The 26,316-nt window shown below is 52.5% G+C and overlaps 1 protein-coding gene across 3 annotated transcripts in view; it reads right to left on the bottom strand.

Annotated features, from left to right (window-relative positions):
* Window positions 1-210: 210 nt before the first annotated feature.
* Window positions 211-26,316, bottom strand: part of NF2 (NF2, moesin-ezrin-radixin like (MERLIN) tumor suppressor) — an 85,006-nt gene continuing 58,900 nt past the window's right edge. Inside the window, exons 9-17 of one of the 3 annotated variants that reach the window (XM_068562207.1) lie at window positions 23,852-23,926; window positions 22,052-22,165; window positions 19,372-19,494; window positions 18,485-18,702; window positions 17,182-17,287; window positions 16,581-16,708; window positions 14,677-14,842; window positions 13,236-13,280; window positions 211-3,043 (exon numbers count right to left, since the gene is read on the bottom strand). In XM_068562207.1, coding sequence (XP_068418308.1) covers window positions 13,245-13,280; window positions 14,677-14,842; window positions 16,581-16,708; window positions 17,182-17,287; window positions 18,485-18,702; window positions 19,372-19,494; window positions 22,052-22,165; window positions 23,852-23,926 — 966 coding nt within the window. In that variant the 3' untranslated portion in view covers window positions 211-3,043; window positions 13,236-13,244. Of the gene's footprint in view, window positions 3,044-13,167; window positions 13,281-14,669; window positions 14,843-16,580; window positions 16,709-17,181; window positions 17,288-18,484; window positions 18,703-19,371; window positions 19,495-22,051; window positions 22,166-23,851; window positions 23,927-26,316 lie in introns of those variants that run through there. The other 2 variants (XM_068562206.1, XM_068562208.1) reach the window with 2 other exon arrangements.

A 26,316-nucleotide genomic window follows, 5' to 3' on the forward strand; every position in this document is an offset into this window, starting at 1 on the left:
ACCCAGTACAGGGCCTGCCTCACGGGAAGCACGAGGGGTGCCCTGGTGAAGGCACAGTCGGGGTGCTGTCGTCAGCCCAGAAAAGGGGACCCTTTCACCACCAAAGACGTGGGGCTGAGCTGAGGTCCCGGACATCGGGGAGCCGCCACCCCCCAGCCCCAGTCACCACTTCAATGGCCAGAGCAACAAGCAAACTGAGGGAGCCCAAGATGAACTTTTTACAACTTAGAATTTTTATTAAAACAATCATTTAAATTACAACAATCCCCCAGAATAGAAAATAGCCTTCCCTGGTCTGGCCCTGACAGGAGGCCCCATAGGAAGAAGGGTGGTTTGATGTCTTTGAAAACGGGTGGATGGAGCTTCCCTGGAAGCCCAGAGGGGCCAGCCTGGCCCCCGGGCGGCTGGGAGAGGCCATCTCCCTGCCAAGGCCGCCCCCTCCAGGGGCCTGCAGGCCCCAGCCCGGTCAGCGGGCGAAGCTTAGCCAGTTGCAGGTTGTTAGCCTCAGGACTTGCGGTTTTGATTTGAAAGAGAAAAGAAAGGGAGAGAGAAACCTGTCCCCAAGACTACAGAACACAATCACTCAGGAAGCGTTATGTAATGCCGCGGGGTGCTGTCCAGCAGGGCCCGGTGGGTGCGCGAATAACTGAATAACTGTGAGGACAGCACAGGGCAGAGCCGCTGGGGCTGAGGTGGAGCCTCAATCAGATCAACGAGGTGCCCTGTGCGGACCCGCCAGGGGCTGCCAGCGCAGCCTCGCTGAGTGTTACCAGCACGGTGCTTCTGCCCAAGGACCATCAGGAGCACTTCTAACGAAACAATCCGGGCAGGGCCCTGCTCTCAATGGAGGTCAGGGGCTTCCTTACTTAATAAGACCTAAGCCCGTTCACTTACAAATCACACAGTCACCTCGGCCATTGGCACACGCCCTGAAAACCAAGCTCTGCTTCCATTCCTTCTTCCACTGGGGCTCAAGATATTTCTGAGGGCCGCCATCCTCTCCGCCTGTTCATCTCTGGGAGGTACCTGCCAGCTCTCATCCCCAAGGAGAGCTGCCTTGTCCCTGCTGGAGCCAGGCTCCGCTGGCCCTCCAGAGTCGGCTCCCTCCACAGCTCAGATCCCAGCCGGCTGCCCTGTGGCTGCATGGCTCGGCATTCCCCAGACTTCAGACGTACACACAGCAGTTAAATAATAAAAAAACAAAGCCTGACAACATTGTTATAAATGACCACCATGCTCTGTGCCCACAGCCACTGTTACAGACTAAATGTGCGGGTCAGGGATGGGTGGTGAGCCTGAGGAAACAGCCTCACAACTGTCAGACATTACGTTACAAACGCGGCCGGAGGACCCCCGCCAGGACCGTGTCTCAGGGGAAGAGGCCTCGGAGGGACAGAGAGACACAAGGGAACCTTCCAGCTACAGCCATTCATGCTTAGTGTCCTGATTCGGAGTCCCACCCTGCATGTCCTGAGGGGCCGGGGGGACACATAGGGCTGGCTTCCTCCGTGCAAGGTGACCCAAGAAGGTGGCGGCCAGCCCAGGACACCACTAGGTCAGCCTGACCATGGAATTTGGCAGGATCTCTGCGAGCGTCTCAGTTTCTCAAAACCACACAGGATTGCCAGAGGCCACCTCTGCCCTCGGGAAATCTCCAGGCCCTCCCACGCCTTCATTTAATACACATCTTCTCACTGGTTAGCACTTATCCCCGGCTCAGCACAGCAGCCTCATCAGAAGGATGTGAATGGCCTGGTGGGTCACAGCAGCACCACCAGCCATGGAGGAAGAAAGGGCAGGAAAGCGGCCCCAAACCAAGGAGTGAGTATGGGCCGTGGGGTGGCTTTGTGACCTGCTGCCACCCGGCATGGCCGGGGGTCGCGTGTCAGCAGGTGCAGAGCACTGACTGTGAGGGGTCACCTGCATCCCCACCCTCACACGGCCCAGGGGAGAACATAAAGCGAAGGGCTCTCAAGGAGACAAGGGCAACAGCCAAGGAGGCCCAGGTAGAGCCATGGGTGGGAGGGCCTTGCTGGCGTGTGGTCGGGAGGAAAGACGATTCAGATCAACGAGGCAGACTGGGGCCAGTGGAACTGGGTGTTGGGGCCTCAGAGCCCTACAGAGACCCCGGTCACGGCTGGGCTGCCAGGTGCTGACTAGAGTGATGGGGAGCCCCCCACCCCGCCTGCCGCCTGCAAGAGAGGCTATGGTTGCAGAGGGCCCCGCCTGCCTCCTGGACCCTGGCCTGAGGTGGCAGGAGAAAGGCAGCGAGCGTTCTGTAGGGTGCAGGTTCCTACACAGCTCTGCTGGCCTCCCAGGCCCTCTGATGGCAGCCAGCCCTCCATCACAGCTTCTGCCGGGTCTTCCCCCAGGCACAGCTGCCTTTCCCATTCCCCACCAGCTGGCAGCCAGAGCGCTATCTCAGGGGTGCCTAGGCCGAGGAGCCGTCGCCTGGCTCGCTCTCCAATGACGTGTAGCAGGCAGGTTGCTGTAGGCCTGGGCTTGGGCGGCCATGCTTCTTCCCATGCCAGTTCCTCACCAGTGAAGGAGATGAATGTTCTGGAACCTCGAGGGGGTGAGGGGGGGATGGCACCAGCCTCCCAGTCTCCAGGGGGCCTGTGTATTTCACTTCCTACAGCCACTTCCCAGACAGGGCTGGGAGGTCAGCAGTGGACAGTAAGACACACACCCCAGGGCGCTTTGGACGAAGGAAGCACGGAATCCCACATTAGATAAGGAAAGACAAATACTCAAAAAAATTTAAAGACTCAGGTCAGGAGAACTAGAACCCCAAGAGAGACACTTCTGCAGGGTCATAGTTCAAGGCAATTGCACGTGAAGGGGGCTGGGCTCTCCGCTCAGCCAGGAAAAGCTCCAGAGCTCCCGAGGAAGCCCCCATCCAGCCTGCCTACGGACGGCTCCCTCGGTGTCAGGCCCATCCCATCGGTGCCGCGAGCAGAAGTGGCCAATCCTCGGGTGGCTGGGTCACCTGCTAGAGCTCTTCAAAGAAGGCCACTCGGGACTTGGCACTCTGCAGGGTGAGCTGCAAGGAAGCAGAGAAGAAGGTGAAAGGGGGGCTGGCTTTCAGCTCTTTCACAACAGGATGACCTCCTGCCTCCCGGACTAAACTCAAAGGTGGCTGGGAGTGAAAGGGAAGACAGTTCAAGTAGATGTTCAAGAAGCTGGTGGTCAATCCCAAGTAAGTTTCCAGATTTGCCCAGGAACTCAAATTAGGAGGTGACAAATGAGGACATGCCAGGAGGGATGGCTGGTGGGCAGAAGCATGTCAGCAGGAAAATGTCATCAATGTCGCCTTTTCACAGAGGGCAGGGGAACCCTGGGCATTTTAATAGATTCTCACATCCCCGTCTACAAAGGAGTCTCTACGATGCCTCTTGGTGTGCTGTCCGCGCTGGTGCCAGCCTGGGTGCTCATCCGCTCCAGGGCTCGAGGGCCAGCTCAGCAATGCAAGCGTCTCAGTCCTCATGCCCTGGGCACGCTGCTGGGGCAAGGAGACATGGCCTCGGGCAGGGCAGGCCTGTGTCAGGTGAGGAAGAGCTCATCCTTTCCACTCCTGGCTCCCCAGGTGGCCCCAAAGCAGACTTGCCCGTGACCTGGCAGCTGAGGGGGGGTTTCCATCCACAAACTGGGAGGCAACGGGCTTTCCAGGTAGGGCTGGTTTAGGCAGGGAGGGCGCAGCACATGGGGCGGTGCTCGGGGCAGAAACTGTGAGGCCTTCCCAGGAATGCTGTCCTGAGCGGCACAAGCTTGAGAAGACGTGGAAGGGAGAGGGAGGATCGGCGGTGGAGCTCTCGGTCTGGCAGATAAAGCGACCTCCCAGGCTGCCAAACCCCAATCCCCCAACTCGGGAGGCCCCTTCCCAGGATCTCCCCAGACAGAAGCATCTGGCATGGGCGCCCCCCCAGTGCCCTGCTTCCTGCTCTACTCCTGAAATCAGTTACTTAGGTGAGACTGTGTGCTCCATATCCAGCTCTGGGATTTCGCTAAGGAGTGTTTTCAGGGAGGGGGGACACAGAGTGCGTACTGTTCATCTTCATACCCTCAAACCACTTAGCTTAGTGCTTTGCACATAGCAGGAGCTCAGTTTGTTGAGTGAATAAGGTGTAGGTGATAATGATAACGAAATGGTGAGATGCATGGGAAAGTCGAGAACTCCACCTGGGGCTGAGAAGGCCCAGGCGCTAATTCCCCGTCACCAGCTCGCTGTGTAGCCTCAGTGGACACCCTTGACCTCTCTGCTTTTCTCTGGAGTTAAACCATGGGGGCAGGCTGGATGGTCTGGCCCATTCCCTCGACCTCTGGCAGTCCCTGAATCCAAAGAGAGCTTGGCTCTCCAAAGGGTGGGGGAAGAAGACTCCAAACCAACCACTTCACCATCAAAGACACACAGCATCAGTACACTCAAAATGAGACAGCTTGAGAGCCAGCTCTTTAAATCCTGCCAAATCTTTTGGCCTTGAAGTTCCTGACTAACAAGCTAAATGCAGGGAGACATCTGAGCTCTTTTTTTCAGTGGAACCAATTTCAGAAACCCTTTGGAAAGCCCAGCTCCAACGGGAATGGAGAGAGCTTTCATTTCTTTGCTGAAAAGGAACTCCCTCTAGAAGGATGGGTTTCTCCCTAAACACAAGCAGAGGAGACGGGCCGGGAGTTACGTGCTCTGTGATAATGGGAACAAGGATGGTAATGGGAAGAAAGAAAGAGAGCCAGAGAGCCGCTGGGACAAAAAGGCTCTTGGGGGAGCATGAATCAAAAGGTGTGAAACCCCGTGTCTCCACTCGGGTTCCTCGCACACTCCCGGGGAGACCTCAGGCTGGCTCCTCAGGGTACAGGGGACCTGCAGGGGATGGGGGCTCCGCCGCAGCCCTTCCTTCCATACACTGAATCACTCACAGGCACAGCCAGACTGCCCGACCCAAAGCCCATCTGAGCGGCTGGGTGGTCCCGGGCAGGTCACTGACTCCCTCTGGTCTCAGTTCCCACCGAGAAGCAGGGGTGGTGGCAGCCCCTTCCTCACAGGGTGACGTGCGGGGGGACAGAAAGTCTGTGGAGCGCTCGGTGCCGTGCCTGGCGCGCGGTGAAACGCTACAGCTGCTGTTACTAATAGCAGTGTCACGTCCCCCCTCCCCCAGCTCCGGCTCCTCTCCTTCCGGGGGGAGCAGGGCAGAGGGCAGGTTCGGAGGGGTGAGGGCGAAGGCAGGGTTCACAGCCTCTGAGGCAGGGAGAGCAGATGCCCCCGAGAGGCCTGGCCTCTTCCCCAGGCGCAGAGCCTGGGCTGTGGGGGCCTCCGAGAGCCTCCTGCCCGTATGTACAATGATGGCTCCAAGAATTCCTGGATCCTCCTACCGGAGCTGCGTGCTGGCTGTCCCCTCGAGGTGCCAATGGAGGGTTTTGGCAGCTCTGGCAGCGCCAGACTCCAGTCACTTGAGCGTGTGCTTGTCGGGAGGCAAAGCCCTCTTCGGGTGGGCAACACACTGCCCTGGATCCCAGCCCACACTGACCTCTTATCTCGCAAGAGCAGCAGTCGCACCCCAGCCCAAGGAGAGGTGCGGCGCGAGATCGAACACTGGCCGTGCAGAGGCAGGAGAGCACCCTGGACGCGCAGCCTCGGCAAGAAGGCAGTACCGTGGTCTCCAGGCTGTTGGAGGGAAGGGCAGAGCCACCGGACAGAGGTGGCTGACGTGGCTGCTGACACCAACGGCACTGGAGCATCCCACCTCGGCCCACAGGCAGACCTGGCTGCCCCGCCCCTGCCTTTCACCCTTTCTGTACAGTTTGTGGTGGTTCCAATTCCAGCAGGAAGCCCGTCGTCAGAGGATAATCCCGCACGAGCTGACTGGCGCGCCTGCCTCACCTCCGCAGCGTCCCTCATCTCAGGCATCAGGACCTGCTCGTGCTGGAGCGCAGGTGGGGGAGCTGGGCAGTGAGGACGGTCCGTGGGGAGAAGCCTGGGCTTCTTTCTTCCACGTGGGGACTCAAGCCCAGGGGCAGGGAGGTTCCCCCTCAGGCACTGCCAGCTGCGCTCCCGGCCCGGCTCCGCCCCACACCCCAGCCCTCCCCTCACCTGTGGGATCCCTCACCACCTGCTCTTTCTAGAAAGCTCACTGACTGTCACATTGACCGTGTAGTCTCAGGCAGGAGGTATCCCTAAAGGAGGAGGGGAAGGCTTAGAGGAAACGGCACAAAGCTAGCCCTTCATAAAGGGAACTGCCTCTGCAGGTCGTCTTCATAGACTCCTGGAAATCAGCTCACAAGCATCCTGGATTCCCGCCACCCTCTCCTACCCCAAGGTGTACAAGCCACGTCAGCGTTTGGTCCGTCTTCCTGCTCAGGGACGGGCCTGTCTCTCCGCACAGCGCAGCAAAGGGACCACAAAGATGACCCGCCACCCTGGGCCTCACATCCTGCGGTGTCACATGGTGAGAGCCGGAGTCAGCCGCGAGGGCCACCCACCACCCTGCAGCCCCTTCGGTGATCCAGCAACACCCATCATCACCCCAGACCCACTGCTCAGGGGGCAGCACCTCCAGGACTGGGGCGGTGCCGGGGGGGGGGAACTCCCCAAGTGCACAGAACGTGGCTCTACGACCACGCTGCCATGCTGGGCGGACTCCGAATTTCAGTAGGTGGTGAAGCAGAAAGGCCTCAGAACGCGGACAGACAAGCAGGGCCTCTTCTGCTGCCTCATTCTGGGACCTGGCAAGTCTGGTCCACCTTCTCTGAATCCTTCTGAGGACACGCGGGTAGAGTTCTGCCCGAGCATGACTGGTGGCCACGTCTGCCCCTCACCGTCCAAAACTCCCCCTGGGTCCAGACAGAGGCGGCCAGGGAGTCCTGGCGGCCGCGTCCAGCCCCTCCGGGAGCTCTGCACCCCATGTTCCTCTCACCAGTTCCCTGAAGATGACAAAAGAACATGAAGTTTCCTCACCAGGCACGGGACTGACCCGCTTCTCTCTTGCAGCTGTCTCCTCACATCTGATTAAAATCCGCCGTGTGAATAATACAGGAGGAATTAAGTTCTCTCTTGACTGAACCGGCTGTTCAAGTCTGTCACTAATCCAGCTCCATTCTGAGGAGACAAACTTCCTTTTCTTTCTCGGCTGCATATCTGTATGGTGTGGTTTTCGTCTTCGGGGGGCTCTGGTCCACCTGTGGCCTGGCCCCTTCTTCCTGCCCAGCCTTGATAGACACAGCCTGGCAGAGTTCCCCCACAGCCACCTCCCCATCACACTGCCCGTTGTCTGTGACGGCCACCAGGCTGTGCAAGGGCAGGACGGGGAGCCTCCTGGCAGGGCGAGACCTCTTCACACCACCCGAGCTGTGTGCGGTATCACCGAACAGACACCTCCGCCAGCTAATGAATCAGATCCGGGAGACACTTCTGTCTCCTTAAAAAGACAGGAGGCTGGCTCCCCCAACCCTAGGGAAGGACTTGGTACCCAGCAGCCTCTCCTAAACCCGGGCATGCATACAATATGCAGACTCATGGGCTCCCACTCACTGGGCGAGGGTTTCAGGCAGCCCATCTAGATACGAGGACCTGGCCTGCCCTTGAGAGAGGGCCCCAGGGTCTAGAGACAGCAAGCCTGGAAGCACCGAGACCAGCACCAGGCTCGCCGATCCTTCCTGGCCTGCTCTGCAGTGAAGGCTTCCAGCTACGAAGCTCCTCCAGCCTCACTCCCAGGAGTGCCCCCTGCTGGAAAACCACAGCCCCAGGCTGGCTGCCAGCTCCCTCCTTCCAGCTCTCCTCCAAAAGTCCTTTTGAGGGGGATTGCTTCCCAAAGTGAAGAGAGAAGAACTAAATGTATTCCGGCACAGAGCCTGCAGCAGCAAGGCTGTTTGATTAAGAATGAATTACACTTTCATCAGCACAGAGAAATTGATTCACAAGGCCGCACTGTGATAATCTTGTTCCTAAAGCAAAAGGGGGTGGGCGGGACACAGAGCCACTTCGGCTATCAATGATGAGAGAGAAGAAGCTCTACAATTAAGCTGGGAGAAGAAAACTAATCAGAGCGCCAGGATTCCTCCAACTAGTCTCTGGGGGCCTCACCTCAATCCACTCATCCCGGGGGGAGAAGAGAAGAAGGGGTGGGGGAGTGTCTAATTCATTTTAAACAAAAAGACCCACAACGCTGAACCCATTTTAGATACTAACCTAATAACTCTAGGCGCTGAGACTCTGCTTGTCCCATAAAAATGCAGTGGAATTGAAATGCAAGCCCTAAAATCATGTTACACTTCCTCTCCACCACTACATATTGAGAACGAAGGAGCGGGGGAGGGCGCAGATACAAAAGGACAGGCAGATTCTCCACCAGGAGCAGGAAGGTGACAGCCAAATCCAGCAGCAGCAAATTCTAACATAATCTCTGGTTTGGGGTGTGATAAACATTCTCCTTCCAAATCAAAGCTGAGGGGGCAGGGCCGGTGAGGGGGGATGGCTGCTACAAACTGGTCAGATTAAGCTATTCTGCTGTCTTGCTAGTTGACAGCTTGTACCCAAATGCCATCTGGTGATGTGCATGGGGAGAGAGCTGTCCACACACTTATCCCTAAGCAGAGGTGGGATGAAGGGCCGAGTCCACCACAATTAACAAATCCAATTTGGTATCAGCTACTGTATCTGCTCTAGAGAGAAATATGCCTGGGAAAACCCAGAGGGTGCCTTTGGTTTATTAATCCTTTAGGGACCTAAAGTGGCAGAATGATGTCTGGAAACCGGTATCTGCCCATGTCTCAAGCTGCCCGTGTGATGCTGGCAGGGCCTCACTTCATTCTTCCACCTGGAAAATGGACGAATCGGCCTGATTCACCTCGCTGGGCAGGGGGAGGCTAACTGATGGGCACAGAGCACTGCACGAGCACTTCCGGGGAACGGGGCAGAGAGACCGATGTCATTTCAAATTGCCAATATCAGAAGGGAAATCACAGCAAGGATCATAAGAATAGAACCTCGAGCCCGCAGAATGAGTTTGCATCCCGACTCTTCCCTCCCGCTGTTGCAGTGACAAATCAGGTACTGGAGGAAAGCTGCACTGAAACGTATCTTCAGTGCTGAGGGACCAAATGAGATGTCTTACTGCATCCAATAAGGCCCACTAATGTCCTCAGACACTTCCAAATGGTGGTAAAATACCCTAGAAGGGAGAGGCAGGTTTTGCACGCTCCTCAACGCCTCCCAAAGGGCAACTGCTTGACCAGGTAAAGCCCACCAACCAAAGGGAGAGACTGGATCCTGGTCTTTTGGCAAAGAGGCTGGTAGAATCTTCTACCTAGGGAGCTACCAGGAACAAGCAAGGAAACTGGAAGCGCTCGACAGTTAAGAGGCACGTGGACATTCAGTCTGCGTGAGGTGGGAGTGGCCTTCAAGGATGAGCCCAGGCGTCACGTCCAGGAGGAGGGCGCCCCGAGACCAGCCCATGCCCGCGACACCTCCCCCGAGCTTCCCACGGAGCCAGTGCCCTCTCTGCTGTGTTCTGCATCCACACCCGGTGCCTCTGCTGACCCCTGCTCCCCACTCCACTCCTGCTCCCCTTTCTTCTCCACCCCGCCCCCCACCTCTGCCCTGTTCTCACAAAGGGAAAGTTCTGGAGCCAGGGAGCCAAGGCAGGGGACGCTCCACCAGACACGCAGGGTTTCCGAAGCAGGCAGAGCCATGTGGGTCCCTGAGCGGGATCTGGTGGTACTGAACGTATTCACCACACGGGCAGCGCAGCCTGTGGAGCTGCCCCCGTCCAGGCAGGCGATGCTGATGGAGGTCACAAGGGAGGCCTGGCTGGTGGCTTTAACTGTGGGAGACGCCTTTCACGCATATTCACCCTCGCCCTGTGATTTATCACTTCCCTGGTGTTTTAAGTGCTCCACTTGACTTGGCCAGCCCTGCATCTCCAAAGGGAGTCCATGTAAATTGAAGATGACATTGGACTTTTATGTCTTCCTGATCTGAGAGAGGCGCCTGGAGCTTCAGATAAATGTCGAGGCTCCTCATTCCTGCTCCTCCACCAGCGGAAACCACAGCTAGACCTCGATGGTTCACACCATTTACGAAAAAAATAAGCTTTCTAAGCTCTATGACCCCCAGGATTTCTCATTTGTCAACTGCCTTTGAAATCCTCTGCTTCTTCAGAGACCATGGGCACAAAAAACAAAGACAAGTTTCCCGGCGCTCAGACCAGCCCAGAATTGGGGAGTGAAGCTGTCCCTTGAGAGGGGATGAAGGGTGCGAACATGTTGTCACCTCCAGAATGTGCTGCCCAGCTAAGTCACACCTGGCCACCACTCACTTCATCAGTGCAGTGGCTCTGAAGGCAAGAGGTTCAAGCCCAAGACACCGTGTCCCCCTCCCCCAGCCTCACTGCCAGACCCCACGCCCTCGCTCACAAGACCCAGAGTCCAGGAATACATGTCACGGTCACTCCCCCCGAGAATGCCACAAATCTACGTTCCCAAGGGCAGCTTCTGATCACTAGCACCGCTCGGGACTCAGATGCGAATGCCAAACCAGTTGTACTGATTATCGATTGGGAGAAAACTGAAATGTGGAGTTAAGATTAGCAGGAAGAGAAAAATACACCCTTGCAAGTCCAAATCAGATAGTACAGTCAGCGGAGTTCATTCTGGCTTTTTAAAAGTTTCTACCTCTAAACACACGGAAACTAAAACACTTACTGGACACGCATGTCACAAGTTGTGCACGTAACTGTGGTTCGGCCCAGGCTCACAAGCAGATTTGTTTCTTTATATAATTTTAAGCACTTGCTGAGTCCTTACAGTGAACTCACTAAATTCTCATAACAATCCTGAGGGGGAACGAACTGTTTTATTCCCTTTTTACAGGTGAGGACACTGACCCTTAACAGAAGGTAAGAATTTTAGAGATAGTAAGTGGCAGAGCAGCAGCAACCCCGGTGAAGCAAACTGGACTGCCTCTCAGCATTCCCATGGTAACCCGTGGGTAAACCCTTGTGATTATCTTAAGCGTCACCAGCCCCGGAGGGTCCTGCTGAGTCAGGGTCAGACACCGGCCTCGAGGTGAGGCAGGAGAGGACAGACAGCAAGGGGGAGGAGTACACCTGGATCGCGGGAGGTAGGAGAACCAGTCTTTCCTTGAAGAAATCTATGATCAAAAGATATGAAAAACAAAACAAAAAAATCAATGCAGGCTGGTTTGAACCAAGATTAATGACAAGTTTCAGGACAATGGAAACTCTCCAGTTCACCACCGGTCTGCATTTCTCATCCTGGACTTTCTAGATGGAGCTGTGCCCTTGACATTCTAGGTGCCCACACTTCAAAGCCCGCCGTGGTATTTCTCGTCAGCTAGGCTCACTTCAGCCCAGACCACAGCAGGCACAAGGCCAGAGCCACCCCAGCACAGCAGGTGACTGGCTCTCAGGCTTGGTCACTGGCCACAGGGACAACCAAAGTCTAGAAAGTGGAAAGTGCATCCAACTTCACATGTAGCAAAAGCTGCCGCTATTTAATCTGGTGATACTAAGTCCGGCTGTATTAAGAGCCAACTCCATTTTATTAACCCTTGATTAATCAGAATTCTTGATTAACTGGAGCTTGGCAGCATACTTTGAAAACAAGTTCACATCAAGACACTAAAAAAAAAGAAAAAAAAAAAGGCTTCTGTGCATGTCCTAGGAGCGGTACACATTTGACTACAAATCAAACATCATTTCTCTATAATCACAGCTCAGTGGGAACTGACGGTCAGAACTGGGTCTCTGAAGAATTTAAGCGTTCTGAATCATTACAGAAAGAAGAGAGATGAAATCACATCAAGGTAGAACAGGACGGTCACATGCAGAGAATATCTGACAGAATAGACTAAAACAAAAAGGGACTTCCTGCGTGCCCCTGTGCTTGCCACGGGGTCCAGGAAGCCACAGTGGAGCCGCCCCGGGGTCCTCTGGGTGCCACGGGGTGATCCCTTGAGCAGAGGTGCCACCCGGCCGGCCCACTCCGTGCTCTTCACACTTGCCCGATGCAGAGCATGCGCCACTTGGTGCTGGCGTGTTCAGCGCCAGCGTGTGGTATGAAAGCTGAAGAAACAGGAGCCCGCTAAACAAAAGTGTCACACACAAATTGTGGTTCACGCCACGGGTTCCTGGAACCACTGACAGATCGAATCCATCTTCTAATGAGATCCATCTGGGACTTTAATAGCAACCACAAATAGGATCTATCCTATGCCAGATCGCACTTTTTGGTACAGAGCTTCCAATGGGCTTATTTTATTCTAGGAGCAGAAAGCACGGTGAGGACACCAAAGGACACATCCCGTGTGACTGTCAGGTGTGGGTGGGCTCGCTGGCGGGGGCACTACTGGGGAGCAGGCGAGGAGCAGAGGCAGGATGTTATTATTGCACGTAATAAATTCTCTCCACTGCCTAGGCCTGTTGGGAGAATAATGAACTGTTGCAGAAGGAAAGCAGCAATTATTCAATTAATTCACTCCACGAGCACTGACTGCCCGTCTGCTGGGTGCCCGGACTGCTCTGTCCCGACATGAGCTCACGGCGACTGTGACCGCGCCCCAGACTGTGGAGAAGCCCAGGCAGGGGTGGCCGTTAGCGCGCCGGCGGACAGACAGTCCGCTTAGCCTGACTGCATATCAGACCCCTGTGCTATTGGTTTGCTGTACTTGAAAAGAGAATAGATGTGTACAGAAAGGGAGGCTCTAGAGGAAAATGAGGGAACACGGGCAGCCCCTTCATCCCACGACCAGAAGCTACCAGGTATGACTGCGGGTCTTCAGAGGCTGTCACCACACGAAAGGTCTTGATCTCGTGTTAAAGGCACCAGTCTTAAGAACACCCAAATTGACCCCGTTTCCATGCTAGGGTTATTTATCTAAGGAGTACGCCACCAAGACAAAGGACTTTAGACAGACCTGACCGGACAAGAAGCCATGACTTTCCCCAGCCCGACAACGACACAAGATGTGAAGGACGGCTGGTCCTACAGCCCCAGGACATGCTCTTCAGAACGAGGCAGCCTTCTGCACCCTGGAGGCTGTCCTGGCCCCACAGGGCGGATGCCTGCTCTCAGACTCGAAGCATGCTGCGGCCAGTCCCCAGGCGCCACCTGCCCTCGGGAGGGGTCGGCACGGCCCGGGGACAGAGACAGGCAAGCTCATGCAGGGGTTAGTATCACAGAGGGCAGTCCCATCACCACATACAGAGTACCTGGGAATAACCTACTTTGAGGGCTCAAATGCAGATAGGTCTTCTGCCTTGGGCTTGAGGCTAAACCAGCAAAATAAAATGAAGAAAAACAAAAACATACCCTGTGATATCAACAATGCCACATGTGCCATTTGCAAAATGCTCAGACAGGCCTGAAATTGTGACAAGTGACTTCATTTGTGTGTTTTTATAGCTTGGAAACGGGTCTCCCCAGCTTTCAGCACCCCAGGGCCCTGTGGTCGAGGGCCCAGATCACGGCAGCAGTGGCAAAGATGAGCCTGCGCCCGGCGCCGGGGGAGGGAGTGGGGCAGGGAGGGGTCCGAGGCAGCTCCTGTGAGGCCCGACTGGCTCACTGGCCCAGTCATCCTTCTTCCTCTCTGCTCACTGGCTGAGGCCTCACTCCAGCTCCCCTTTGCTAACTGTTTCAGAATTTGGTTTGGAAGGGAAACCCGGTAAGTTACAGAAGCTGGAGGAAAGAAGAACGTGGACTGTGGAAAGGTCTCTCCCTCCAGGTCACCCTATTAAAAGGAATTCTCTACTCGGTGCCAATACTAACTGGAGTCAAGAGGGAGGATTCAGGGCTCCCGACTGTACCCCTCAACGATGGCAGGTAGATACGGATCTCTTGAAAACAAACAGCTCTCAAACCGGGAGACCAATTTAAAGACTACGCTAAAGCGTACAAAGTGAAACACATCTAACTATCACCATCTAAACTCAACGAAGAGCCTTGTCTTACTGACCCCCATTTTACAGGTGTTAGCCTGGTCCTGGGGGAAGAGACAGGAGCTGACATCACCTGGCAGGAGAGGACCTTTCCGCTTTGCCCAGCATAAGAGATGTACACTCTTGGGCTGATACTTAGCATGGAATTTAACTTCCTCCAAAATGCTGAAAGCTCAAAATATCCGTGGAGAAAGACATGAAACTGTTAGCAACATAAATGAAGTCTCATCTTTTAAAACATTAAGGTTCTTCTAAATACTCCCTTTCAAGTCTGAAAAAAGTTAAAACTTCAGAATTTGGTTTCTAAATCAAGAACAGAATTTTACAGTCTTTGCCATTTAAAAACACAAAAAGACGAGAGGGAGAGTCCATTCTCAACAGCCTCCCTTTCATTTTGCTTTCTCATTAAGTAAGGCAGCTCCCTGGGCAGAACTCCCCTCGGCTTAAAAGACAGAACTGCTTTACTGCTAAATGATGGATCAAAACCTGTCCTTTAACCGTGATTCATTTCATCAGAGCTTTTAACACAAGCTCCCCTTCCATCGAGCCAATGGGTTCACAGTCATTGGCAGATTAAATTCCCTTTCTGGCGTGAGTCAAAAAATGTCCTCAACTAAGTACATATAAAAAATGACAACAGTCTAATGACTCGGCTACTGAGGAAACCAGATGCCAACCTCACATTTCATTAACGACTGTCCTAATCAGCAAAAGACAAGAGACTCGGTACCTTTTTAATGGTATTGTGTTTGCTGCTGGTGCCGCCCTGATCAGAGTTCTCATTGTGCAGAATATCCAAGGCCGTCTCCCTCTCTTTGAGTTTCAAGGCCTCGATCTCTGTCTTGAGTTCGTTGAGCTGCTCCTGCAGGTGCTTGCTCTTCTCCATATACTCCACCCTGCCAGAGAGAGGACAGAGTATCAGGGGGTCTGGCAAACAGTGAGGTACCGTGACCGAGAGGCTCCAGACCCACACACTGCTTGGCCTGGGACCCAGGGTCTGAGCCTGGGGTTCACATCTCTGCTCGGCCACTCACGGGCCATGGGAGCTTGGGCCAGTCACTAAACTGCTCTGCATCTGTTTCCTCATCCGTAAGATAGGGATAACGATCACAGGGCTGTGGTCAGGATTAAACAGAAGGAAGTGTAGGAAAGCCTCAGTAAACTCTCATACCAGTTGTAATGGATAACAGATAGTTTTTAGTTCTATACAGAAAACAACACAAGAAACAAGCCTCCTGGCATCCAAAACAATCTTGTCTCAACGCTTCTCGGAGAAGTAATTCCATTCTAGTGACCTCTTCTGATAGGCCATGGCCACATCCCTACTTGTTTTGGGACATAATCTCCTAAAGATGACCGAAGCTCACTCAGCAAACACCAGGGATAGAAAGATGCCCACCACCACCTGCAAGCACACATGGTTATCTATGAAGGAAGCCATCCTCAGGGTGTCCAGCTACACGGGCACAGCCAGGCAAACCGGGCATCACAGACACAAGGGACATTCTGCAGTGATTCCCACACACGGGTGGTGCCTGGTGCGCACAGGTAATGAGTAAGAAAACATAAACTGTAAAAAAGCAGTACCCTGATCACACAACCATGTACTGCTGAGCATGCCTAGAAAACAGTGAAGGGTAGAGGGAAACTCCACCACGGGTGGAGGGGACTGCGGGTGCCACAGACAGAGACGCTGGGTCCCTCTATCCTCAGGACACGAGCCCAGAGAGACTTACTGCCCGGCCTGTGGCTGCCCATGCTGGACACGGAGAGGGTTACCTGAGGACACCAAACAAGGTGAAAGCACATGGGCCGCAAAGTCAGACGGACGAAGCGCTGCACCCCGGATCTGTCCCTCATCAGCTGTGGGGTGCTGGGTGAGCTCCTTAAATGCTCTAAATCTGGGTTCTCATTTATAAATGGGAACACTAAACCTACCTTTGAAGTCAGTTGGTGGGAATGAAATGAGATAAAAGATAAAGGACCCTGTCACCCAGGCACCCCGTGCCTGGCAGCTACTGTGACATTTCCCTGGCCAGCCATGGCACAGATGGCCGATTTACCAACGGCTCTGATTAGGGGACCTCAGTTAGATGCCCTCTGCAGTGGGGCTCCCTTCCATCTCAGAGCCACGTCCCCGACCATAAAGTGAAGGAGGAGGACAGCTCAGGGCACGCTGGGCTCAATGTGTGGCTCCCACGGCAGGGCCGTTCAAGCTGACTGTAGCCCCAGCCGTTTGCCCTCCTCAGCCTTGAGCTTGAGTTTCTTCTCTCTCGCCCTTGTTCTAGACATGGGACCCGCCACAGAGCTCAGCCGCCAGAGAACACAACTAGGAAACGTGTCGCATCACCAGGTTAGAACACGACCACCACGGACCACCACGTGAACAGCGGTCTGACTGGCTTGGAGACCTCTGACAACCAGTCCTAGACTTCAGGTGAGCTCTGGAGCCACTATAAACTCCGGGTCACCAATCAAGTGTCATTTTTATCCTGGAAGATGAATGCTGGTCTGTCGCCCTTCATTTCCAATTAGGAAATTCCTCTCCCGGTGGGTGAGGACAGAACAAACCTTTGTAGGAGTTAGTGCCAGGCTGCCCACGCGGGGCACGGGGGAGGGGAGGGGGCTCCGTACTTTTCTTTCTCTATCTCCATGGAAAGCCGCTTCATGTCAGTATCCTTGAAGTCGAAAGACAGGCTGTCACCAATGAGGTTGAAGCTTGGTATGTCAGGAGGCAGCGGGGCTGGGAGTGGGTTCATGGGCTACAAAGGAGAAATCAGATTAGGAGGTTCGGTTCCACAAGAACAGAGGGCACTGCTGCGTCAACCACCCACCCCTCCAGAGGCCACAAAGGCTCTGGGCCCAGCATGCCCACCCCTGAAGCAGAGGGTGAGGCAGTTAGATTTGTTTTGAGGACTTTCTCCTCCCAGATCAGAGGGTCGTCTAAAATATGGCCCCAATCTACTTCTCCCACCGTCTGCCCTATAAGATCGTCAGTGGTATCATTTATTACCCCTTGGACCACTTTGCTTCCCACCTCTGTTACTTTGCTTAAACCAAGTCACCTCCCTATGTCCCATCTCTCTTTCAAGGCCCTAGAACATTCTGCACCATTCGCTCCACCATGCGTTTGCTTAACAGTCGCCCTGAAGGCCCCACCAGGGGAACCGGAGGGCTGGGAGGGAAGGGACCGCTACGAGGTGAGAAGCAGCGCGGCTGGCAGCCCCAGGCTCACCGGGTACGTGGGCTTGGTGGTGATTTCCAGGAGCTTCTGCTTGGCTCTTCGCTCTGCCTCGCGGGCTTCCTGCAGGTCCTGCTTCAGCTGATCTGCCTCCTTGGCCCTGCAAGGAGAGAAGGGACCCTCAGCTCCACAGAAGATGACAGGAGGAGGAAAGAGACCCCTCTTCCCCTTGACCCCCGGAGACGAGGGAGCTCGGTTAACCCTGAGGATGGCACCAGACCAGGCAAACAAGCACGGGGGTGGGGGGGTGGGGGAGGATTTACATGAAATCAGAACTTCCAAAGCAGGAACAACATTCCCAGGTATTGTTCATTTCAACTGATTTCCAGTTTAAATCAAAACTGGGAGAGCAGTGAAGCAGGTGGCCAGAAGAGTCAAGGATGAACCTTTGCAACTGGGGGAGGGGGAGGGAAATCGGGGGAGGGGCTAGAAGCTTCCTCTGCTGCTTTCTGGGTGAGAGTGGGCTGGGCAAAGGTGTCATACTGGATCACAAAGGGCAGGATGTGAAAGAACTGATTCTTCAGGACCCCCAAGTGAAACAACCTCCTCGGGCAGGAAGATAAGCACATAGCTGACGGCCTCGTGCCTCGTCAGGACACTGGACCCAGGGGACCCAGCCCAACACACATCACTCGCGGGGAAGTGACGGCACATGGAAAGAAAGGAGCCTAGGGCAGGGTGGGAAACACGGAACCGTATTCCCAGAATGACACGCAAAGAATGGAGAGGAAACTGTAGCGACTGCACCCTGGCAGTGAAAAGCCAAATTCAGGTGTTCTAAACCCACAGACCGAGTGCCGCGAGGAATGAGCCAGGGTTATCTGACGGCTGTGGAACCAGCACAGCCCAGAGCCTCCAATTGTCTTTGAAAAGCACAGACTACAGTCCCATCCTTCGACCTGGTCGTGAGCCAGGGCACCCTGCCCTCCCCTCCCATCTTCAGGGAAGCGTTAAAGGTGAATAGCTGCTGTCTCCCCACACGCCTCTCAAACCAAAAGGGAAAAGAAGCATGTTCTGTAAATGTCAGAAGAGCCTCCTCATGTCTCCTCAGCTAACAGCAGCCTGTGGACAAGCTCGATGGTTTTCCTGCAAACACAAGCATCACAGAGACGGGGGCTCATCGCAAAGGCACAGCCCGACCAGAGTCCACCGGACAAGAGAACTACGTTCCTGCACCCGTCCAGCTCCAGCCCCACCGGCCTGTGCGGGAAGGAGCCTTTGCCCCTGCCCGGGAGATGGGTCAGCAGCTGCCAGCAGGCTCTGCCCCAGCGCAGGGCCTCCCCGCCCCCATGCTGACCTCCTCTCGGACTCCTCAGCCATCTTCAGCGCCAGCACCTCGGCCTCCAGCACCTTCTGCTCCATAAGGCGCTTCTCTTCCTCCGTCCGGATGGCCGTGGCCTTGATGCGCTGCATCTCCTGTTCGGCCTCTGCCGCCTTCTGTGCCAGGAGCTTTGCCTCCTCCTCAGTGATTTGGGCCTTTTCGGCCAACAGGTCGGCTGTCTCCTCGGACCGCATCTGGAGAAAAGAGCGTAGTCAGTGGGAACAGGAGTCCTGTGCCTGTCATCCCACCCCGATCAGGCCTCAGACACTCAGGTCAGCAAGGACCAAGGTCTTGGACTCCTTGGGGCCCTGCCACGGAGTGTCCCCAAGCCACACCCTTCAACTTCTCAGAAGGCCCTTCAGGGTCCCTCCATGGGGACCCACTTGAGCTGAGGCTACACTTTATGAGGGAGAAACCTAACTTAACTCTGTCCTTCTTTCTCTTTAAATAAGTGCTTCAAAAGCACGGGAGACTGTGCCCTCTGGGGACACGTCACAATGTCTAGAGACATTTTTGATTGTCACAAATGGGGGAATCCAGTGGGCAGAGGCCAGGGACACAGCCAATCAGCCCTCAACACACAGGATGGCCCCCACCAGGGGATGACCTGGCCCCGAGGTAGGGCGGGCCAGGGCTGAGACACCCTGCGGGAAAGGTGACCCACGGTGAGTGGAGTCTGCCTGCACTTGGAGGTTGAACTCAATCTAAATCTGCTCCTGGAAACACAGGCGGAGAGAAAGACAATAATTTTTTTAAGCCAAAATGTCAAAGTAAATGTGGCTAATCCGTGGTCCTTGGGGGCCTAACTCCAGAGCCAGAGGGAGTCCGAGTAGCCTCCCAGGACCCAGCCCCTTGGAAGTCACCAGGGCTTCGTTGGCCATCGTCGCCTCTTCCTTCATCTGCAGCAGCCTCCTCTCCAGCTCGTCCCTCGTGCGTTCAGCCTCCTCCCTCATCTGCTTCTCTCGAGCGAGGCGCTGCCTCTCCATCTGGGGGGAATGAGCGGTCGCTGGTCACAGGGCCCATGACCTGCTGTGCCACAGATCCGAGGACGGCCAGTGCCCAGGGTCTCCCCTCTGGGGACCCTTTTCTTCCCTGGACTTTAGGTACCAGTGTCGTTCTCCTCACCCACCACCCTCCATCCTTCTAAACCAGCTGTAGAGTGGAAAGCCGTGCTCCTTGAAAAATCATCTAGTGGTAAATGAACAAACAGCAGAACACGGAGCCAGTCTCCACCTGGATGTACGGGTACATCCGTACACGCTGGGTACGGAAACAGCTACCTGGCCAACGTGCCTGAGACCCCAGTGGCTCTGCCCTGCAGCTGACAGGACACAATGCAGGCTCCTTCTCCCCAAGGGGCAGCTCCAGAGATAGACCACGTGTCCCTCTCCACCACCATGAGCCACCGTGCCGCTTCTTACCCACACGGACCCCTCCCACACCTCTAATCTCATCAACAGTAGCTCCACTCTTGCCTCTGACCCTCGGAGAAGATGGAATCATCCGTGTGATGCATCAATAGCTCACACATTGTATTTCACAGCGGGAGGCGGCAGCAGCCAGGCGCAGACCCCCACAGCCTCAAGCGGAAGCAACTCCTGAGCCAGGCCTGCGACAGGAGGGAGCCCGGGGGGAGGAGTGGGAACGTGGCCCTGATCCCTGATCCTTACGGCACCAGCACTAAGCTGCTGCCGCCTCCCTTGCCTTCTGGATCACTGTATTAATTGGGCCACATGCCGAGCTTAATAAGGGGAACAAGCAGAGGACAAGTGCTATTCTCTGTGATCCTAGGGCTCTAGCTGAGTTCAGAAAGCAGGAGCCAGAAATGACCACTGCACTATTTTCTTCCTTAAATAATTAAAGCACATTTAATTACTTACTTCTTGCTTCAATCTTCTCCCAAACACAAGATTTTTAAGATTGCTGCTTTTTCTAAATAGTAAGTCAAAAAAATGCATTGGGCCTCAAAGGAATAATGCAAAGACACGCAATAAAATACAGTAAATTTTTCTCCAGTTTTCCTCTTGCAGGTCAATGAAAAGCTTGGCCGATTTGTTCTCTAATTTCCATCATATTACCATTCCCATTAGGTGGATGACTAGATCCCCATTATCCTCCACTTGAAAAAAGTCTACAATCCCCTTCTGCTCTCAGCATTGCACCCTCCCTGAGACCTCCACCCCAATCTTAAGGGACCTCCTGTTTGCAAAGCAGTTTCAGCTCACAAAGACCTTTAGGTACAGTGTGTCCTCTGATCTGAGACACAGAAGAGAGATCCTTAGCTCCACTTGACAGATAAGAAAACCGAGATCTGGAAGGTAGGTCAATCACTAGGGTCACATACTAAGTTTCACATCTGGCTCCAAGGTCAATGTCTGTACTGCTGGGCCATGAAGCCCCTGACCTGAGGTTGCCAGATGCCAGGAATGTGCATCTGCCATCCTACAGGCAGTGCAGGTCCAGGGTTGTGTTCAAGCTACTCTCTGCACAGCCTGGAGGCTTACACGCTCCTTGCCGTGATCAGATCTCTCACTTCTAAGCTTTCCTCTGCTGATAAAGAGGTCAGAGAGGGCTCTTCTTGAAGTTGCCACTATGACCCTGTGCTGGCCCAGGAGCATTTCTTTGTCCAGCAAAACCCATTCCACTGTCCCCCACCCCACCCCAAAGCATCCCGAAGAGTACATCTGTGGCCCGCCATCTCAGAGAGCAAAGAGACGGAGCCGAGAGCACAGAGACGGAGCCGAGAGCACAATGGATCAAACTGGGCATTTCATTCTAAATCTCAGGGCCGGGAGCCAGCTTCATCGGAGGACCCAAATTAGAGAGCTGCACACAGACTAATTATTACCCCTCCAAGCCTGCAAGTCCTAAGGGCAGCCGATTGCAGCTGCTGCTACTCTGTCTAGTAGTTCATCCAAAGCCACGATTGATATTCTCAGCAGCGGGGCTCAGACTAGCTTTCTGGATTGCGGTGAGTCAAAAAGGTCTAAGAGTAGAAAACAATGATGCAGATCGTCCAGGCTGCTGATAACGTGCTCCTGGCACCTCTCGCTGTGGGCGATGTGCCGCCTGGGTTGACCTGCAATGGGGAAGTGCGGCCGGAGTCTAATTCCAGCAGTGGGCGCAGAGATGCCGCCCTGCATTCCATCACCATCTAATTAGAAAAGGAGAAGTCTGGGCACAGGAGACAGGCAGGCAGAAAGAATGAAAGCTTAGCTGCATGGACGATGGATGGATGGATGGATGGGTGGATAGGTGGGTGGATACATGTGGGCTTGGCTATCTCTGCCCACAACGTGCATTAATCACACTTCACTCACTTCACTGGAGAAATAACTAGGGATGTGTCTTTGAGATATGCTGTTAGAGTTTATTCCTCATTTCCAGAGCTGACGTCCCACCATCATTTATTCATCAGCCAAAAAGACCCAACAGGAATAAAATAAGAGTAGGCAGATCCATGCTCAAAGGACTCCTGTGAGCCCACTCCTTACCTCCGGGCCAAGACCACCACCAGGAGACAGCGGCAGTTCACCTGCTCACCTGCTTTCTGGCCTTCTCCTCCCTGGCCTGAGCTTTCATCTGCTGAACTTCCAAAGAATCAGCCTTCCTCCTCCTCATGAACAGGTCGTGGTTCCCGATACACAGCTGGAGAATCTGTGCGATGAAAGCAGGAGAAATGTTATACCCACACGTTGACTCCACTGAGACAGCACAGCAGCTACAGCATCTTGGTCCAAGGGCTCTTGTGGGGAACCTGAGAGAAGGTATGGAGGGAAACAACCAACGTCCTCCCTGTGGCCTCCAGACCTCAGCTCTGGAGACAATCACAGTGAAGAGAGGAAGGGGCGCCATTTAGCTTGTCTTCTGATGCCCTTCACTCTGCGGAGTCAGCGCGTGGCTCTGCATACCAGGGGAGATGATGGCAAAGCGTGTTCAACAGGCAGGGCTGGGACGACAGGTCATTCGTGGGAAAAAAGTAAGTTGGATTCCCCCACCTCCACCACATGCAAAACTCGACTCCAGAGGGATTAATGCCTTAAGTGCAAAGATCAAGCCCTGGAAATTCTTAGAAGAGAACATAGAAGAATATCTTGATGGTCACAGGATAAGGAAAGATGTCAAGCAAGCCACAAAAAACACAAATAGTTAAGGAAAAGATGTATACGTTTATCTACATTAAAATTTGTTAAGGCATAAAAAAAAAAAGGAAAAATAAGACACAAACTGGAAGAAGAGATAACCAATAAAGAAAACAAACAACCCAAAAGAAAAACAGCCAAAAGACAAGAAACAAGTTTGACAAAAGAGACAATGAGACTGGCCAATAAATATACAAAAAGATATTCAACCTCATTAGCAAATATAAAGATGCAAATTAATATGACACTGAGATACCATTTTAAATGCACAAGATTGGCAAAAATTTTTAAAGGCTAATAACACAATTGCTGAGGATATAGGATATAAGGCAAAAGGAAGTCTCACCCAGTGTTGTTGATTCTGTACATTAATTCACCTTCTTTGGAAAACAACGTGACATAACCTTGAATTTGGACATATACCACATGCAGGGCTATGTGAAGACACTCTCTAGACTCCAGGGAAGCGATTGCCCACGCGTACCAGCGGGCAGACACAAGACGCAGAAAGCACTTAATTGTCCATTAACAGGAGAATGGAGAAAAAAAAAAAAAAATATATATATATATATATATATTTTTTTTTAACAGAATATATAATGGAATACTATACAGCAGTGAAATGAAAGGACCATATCTTTGAGCATCAACATAGATAAATCTCAAAAAATAATGTGTAAAAAAGGCATGTGACGGAAGAACACAGTTGATAGCACATATATAAATTCCAAAAACATACATAACTTGCCGTATACGAACTAAAGTTCTGATGAAAAGCAGGGGGACATTAAGCACACAGCTGAGAATGGTGGTCACCCTCGGGGAGAGGGGGGACAGCAAGGTGCTAATGCGGGGGCGGTTCCACAGTGTTGGGAGTGTGCTATTTCTTAAAGCTTGGTGGTGGGTAAGTAGCTGTTTATTTCTGTTGTTCTTTATAGCCCATGTATACATTATACATATCCTTTCATATGTATGAAGTACTTCAATAAAAATAACTTTTAGAAATTCCTCATCACAAAATGTAGGTTTGACTCTTTAGGTTAAGCTAAAGAGAAATCTTTCAAGGCTGATCAGAGAAGCACGTACCAAGTGAGTGATCATTCTACACCTCACAACATGTCACTCTGATACTGGTTCAAAAAGGGCTTTCAATTTCACAGAAAAACTACAGTCTGTAACAAAAACCAGGATCTCAACTTACCAGCTTATTAACACGAAGCTTTGAGGAGTTAAATTTGAAGACATCAATTTTCTTATCCAATGGCTTAATAGTAAACTGAAAGGAAAAAGCAGAAAACAGTTTCAGTCTGATAGCCTAGAACATTGCCACCAACTGGGAAATTCCACAAAAGCAGCAAACCCCCTGGCAAAGATCCAGCACAAGGCCATGCCTTGTCCTGGCTTCATGGTGCCCAGGAAGTTCAGAATCCTGGAAGCTGGGTTCTCGGCACCATCTTAGGCTTGGAAATCTGAAATACAAACCCTTGACGGGCCCAACCTTGAGGCCAACACTGGGAGGGCCACCGCAGAGGCAGCCCTGCCTACAGGAGGCTCACCACCTGGCTGGAACTAGACCAACAAGAGTCAACTACTCAAGAGATTACATCACGTGTTAGTGCCTCATTGGGTGGCACAAATCACAAATCCTCAGGGTAGGATGGACATAAGCTGGTCTTAGACAAAGAATATGACAGAGAAGCTAAAAGGTAGGATGGAGGGGCATTCTGGACAGGGCAAGCAATAGAGATAAGGCAGAGATGGGGAAATGAGCAGTGTTAGCGTGTGTGTGTGTGTGTGTGTGTGTGTGTGTGTGTGTGTGTGTGTGTGTGATTATTAACTCTTTGATGACTAAGATAAAACCATGGGTTTAGACTGGGAGGAAGGCAGGAGTGGGGGCTGGTGAGGTAGGCTGGGGATGGGCAGTCAGAAGGGCTTAGATTTGACGTGACAGCATATGGGGCGTCACCCCAGATTTCCAAACATGGGGATGGTTTGATGAAAGCTGTTAATAGAAAGAATACGGTTAAAGAGTGACAAAGAATGGACTGTAGTAGAAAAGGAAAATACTACAAAAATCAAAGGGGAGAGAAAGAGGAATGCTACGGATGGGCGGGTGGGTAGCTTTGTAGGAGAACCCAGGGCCAGACTATCAGGCAGGGTCAAATATAAAGAAAAAACGGCAACTGTTGTTCTCACTCATTCCTGATGAGACTGGACAGATCTTAGATTTCAAAGATGCACTTTATTTTTTTTATTTTATTATTTTATTTTTAACATCTTTATTGGAGTATAATTGCTTTACAATGGTGTGTTACTTTCTGCTTTATAACAAAGTGAATCAGCTATACATATACATATATCCCCATATCTCCTCCCTCTTGCGTCTCCCTCCCACCTTCCCTATCCCACCCCTCTAGGTGGTCACAAAGCACCGAGCTGATCTCCCTGTGCTATGCAGCTGCTTCCCACTAGCTATCTATTTTACATTTGGTAGTGTACATATGTCCATGCCACTCTCTCACTTCGTCCCAGCTTACCCTTCCCCCTCCCCGTGTCCTCAAGTCCATTCTTTACGTCTGCGTCTTTATTCCTGTCCTGCCCCTAGGCTCTTCAGAACCTTTTTTTTTTTTCTTTTTTAGATTCCATATATATGTGTTAGCATACGGTATTTGTTTTTCTCTTTCTGACTTACTTCACTCTGTATGACAGACTCTAGGTCCATCCACCACACTACAAATAACTCAATTTCGTTTCTTTTTATGGCTGAGTAATATTCCACTGTATATATGTGCCACATCTTCTTTATCCATTCATCTGTCGATGGACACTTCGGTTGCTTCCATGTCCTGGCTATTGTAAATAGAGCTGCAATGAACATTGTGGCACATGACTCTTTGAATTATGGTTTTCTCAGTGTATATGCCCAGTAGTGGGATTGCTGGGTCGTATGGTAGTTCTATTTTTAGTTTTTTAAGGAATCTCCATACTGTTCTCCATAGTGGCTGTATCAATTTACATTCCCACCAACAGTGCAAGAGGGTTCCCTTTCCTCCACACCCTCTCCAGCATTTATTGTTTGTAGATTTTTTGATGATGGCCATTCTAACTGGTGTGAGGTGATACCTCATTGTAGTTTTGATTTGCATTTCTCTAATGATTAGTGATGTTGAGCATCCTTTCATGTGTTTGTTGGCAATGTGTATATCTTCTTTGGAGAAATGTCTATTTAGGTCTTCTGCCCATTTTTGGATTGGGTTGTTTGTTTTTTTGATACTGAGCTGCTTGTAAATTTTGGAGATTAATCCTTTGTCAGTTGCTTCATTTGCAAATATCTTCTCCCATTCTGAGGGTTGTCTTTTCGTCTTATGTTTTCTTTTGCTTGGCAAAAGCTTTTAAGTTTCATTAGGTCCCATTTGTTTATTTTTGTTTTTATTTCCATTTCTCTAGGAGGTGGGTCAAAAAGGATCTTGCTGCGATTTATGTCATAGACAAAGATGCACTTTAAACATGAATATCCACTCCCAAGAAAGACTTGCTAAGCAGATGAAGTCGTTTAAGAAGATCTATTCTTGGGTATTTCTTTCACATGCTATATTGTCCAACAAGGGCGTAGCACACAGAGGACAGAAAAATGGTCCTTTGTTTCGCTTTTGGTCAAGTGAACTT

The sequence above is a fragment of the Eschrichtius robustus genome, chromosome 14 (genome assembly GCF_028021215.1).
Source record: "Eschrichtius robustus isolate mEscRob2 chromosome 14, mEscRob2.pri, whole genome shotgun sequence".
Lineage (NCBI taxonomy): Eukaryota > Metazoa > Chordata > Mammalia > Artiodactyla > Eschrichtiidae > Eschrichtius > Eschrichtius robustus.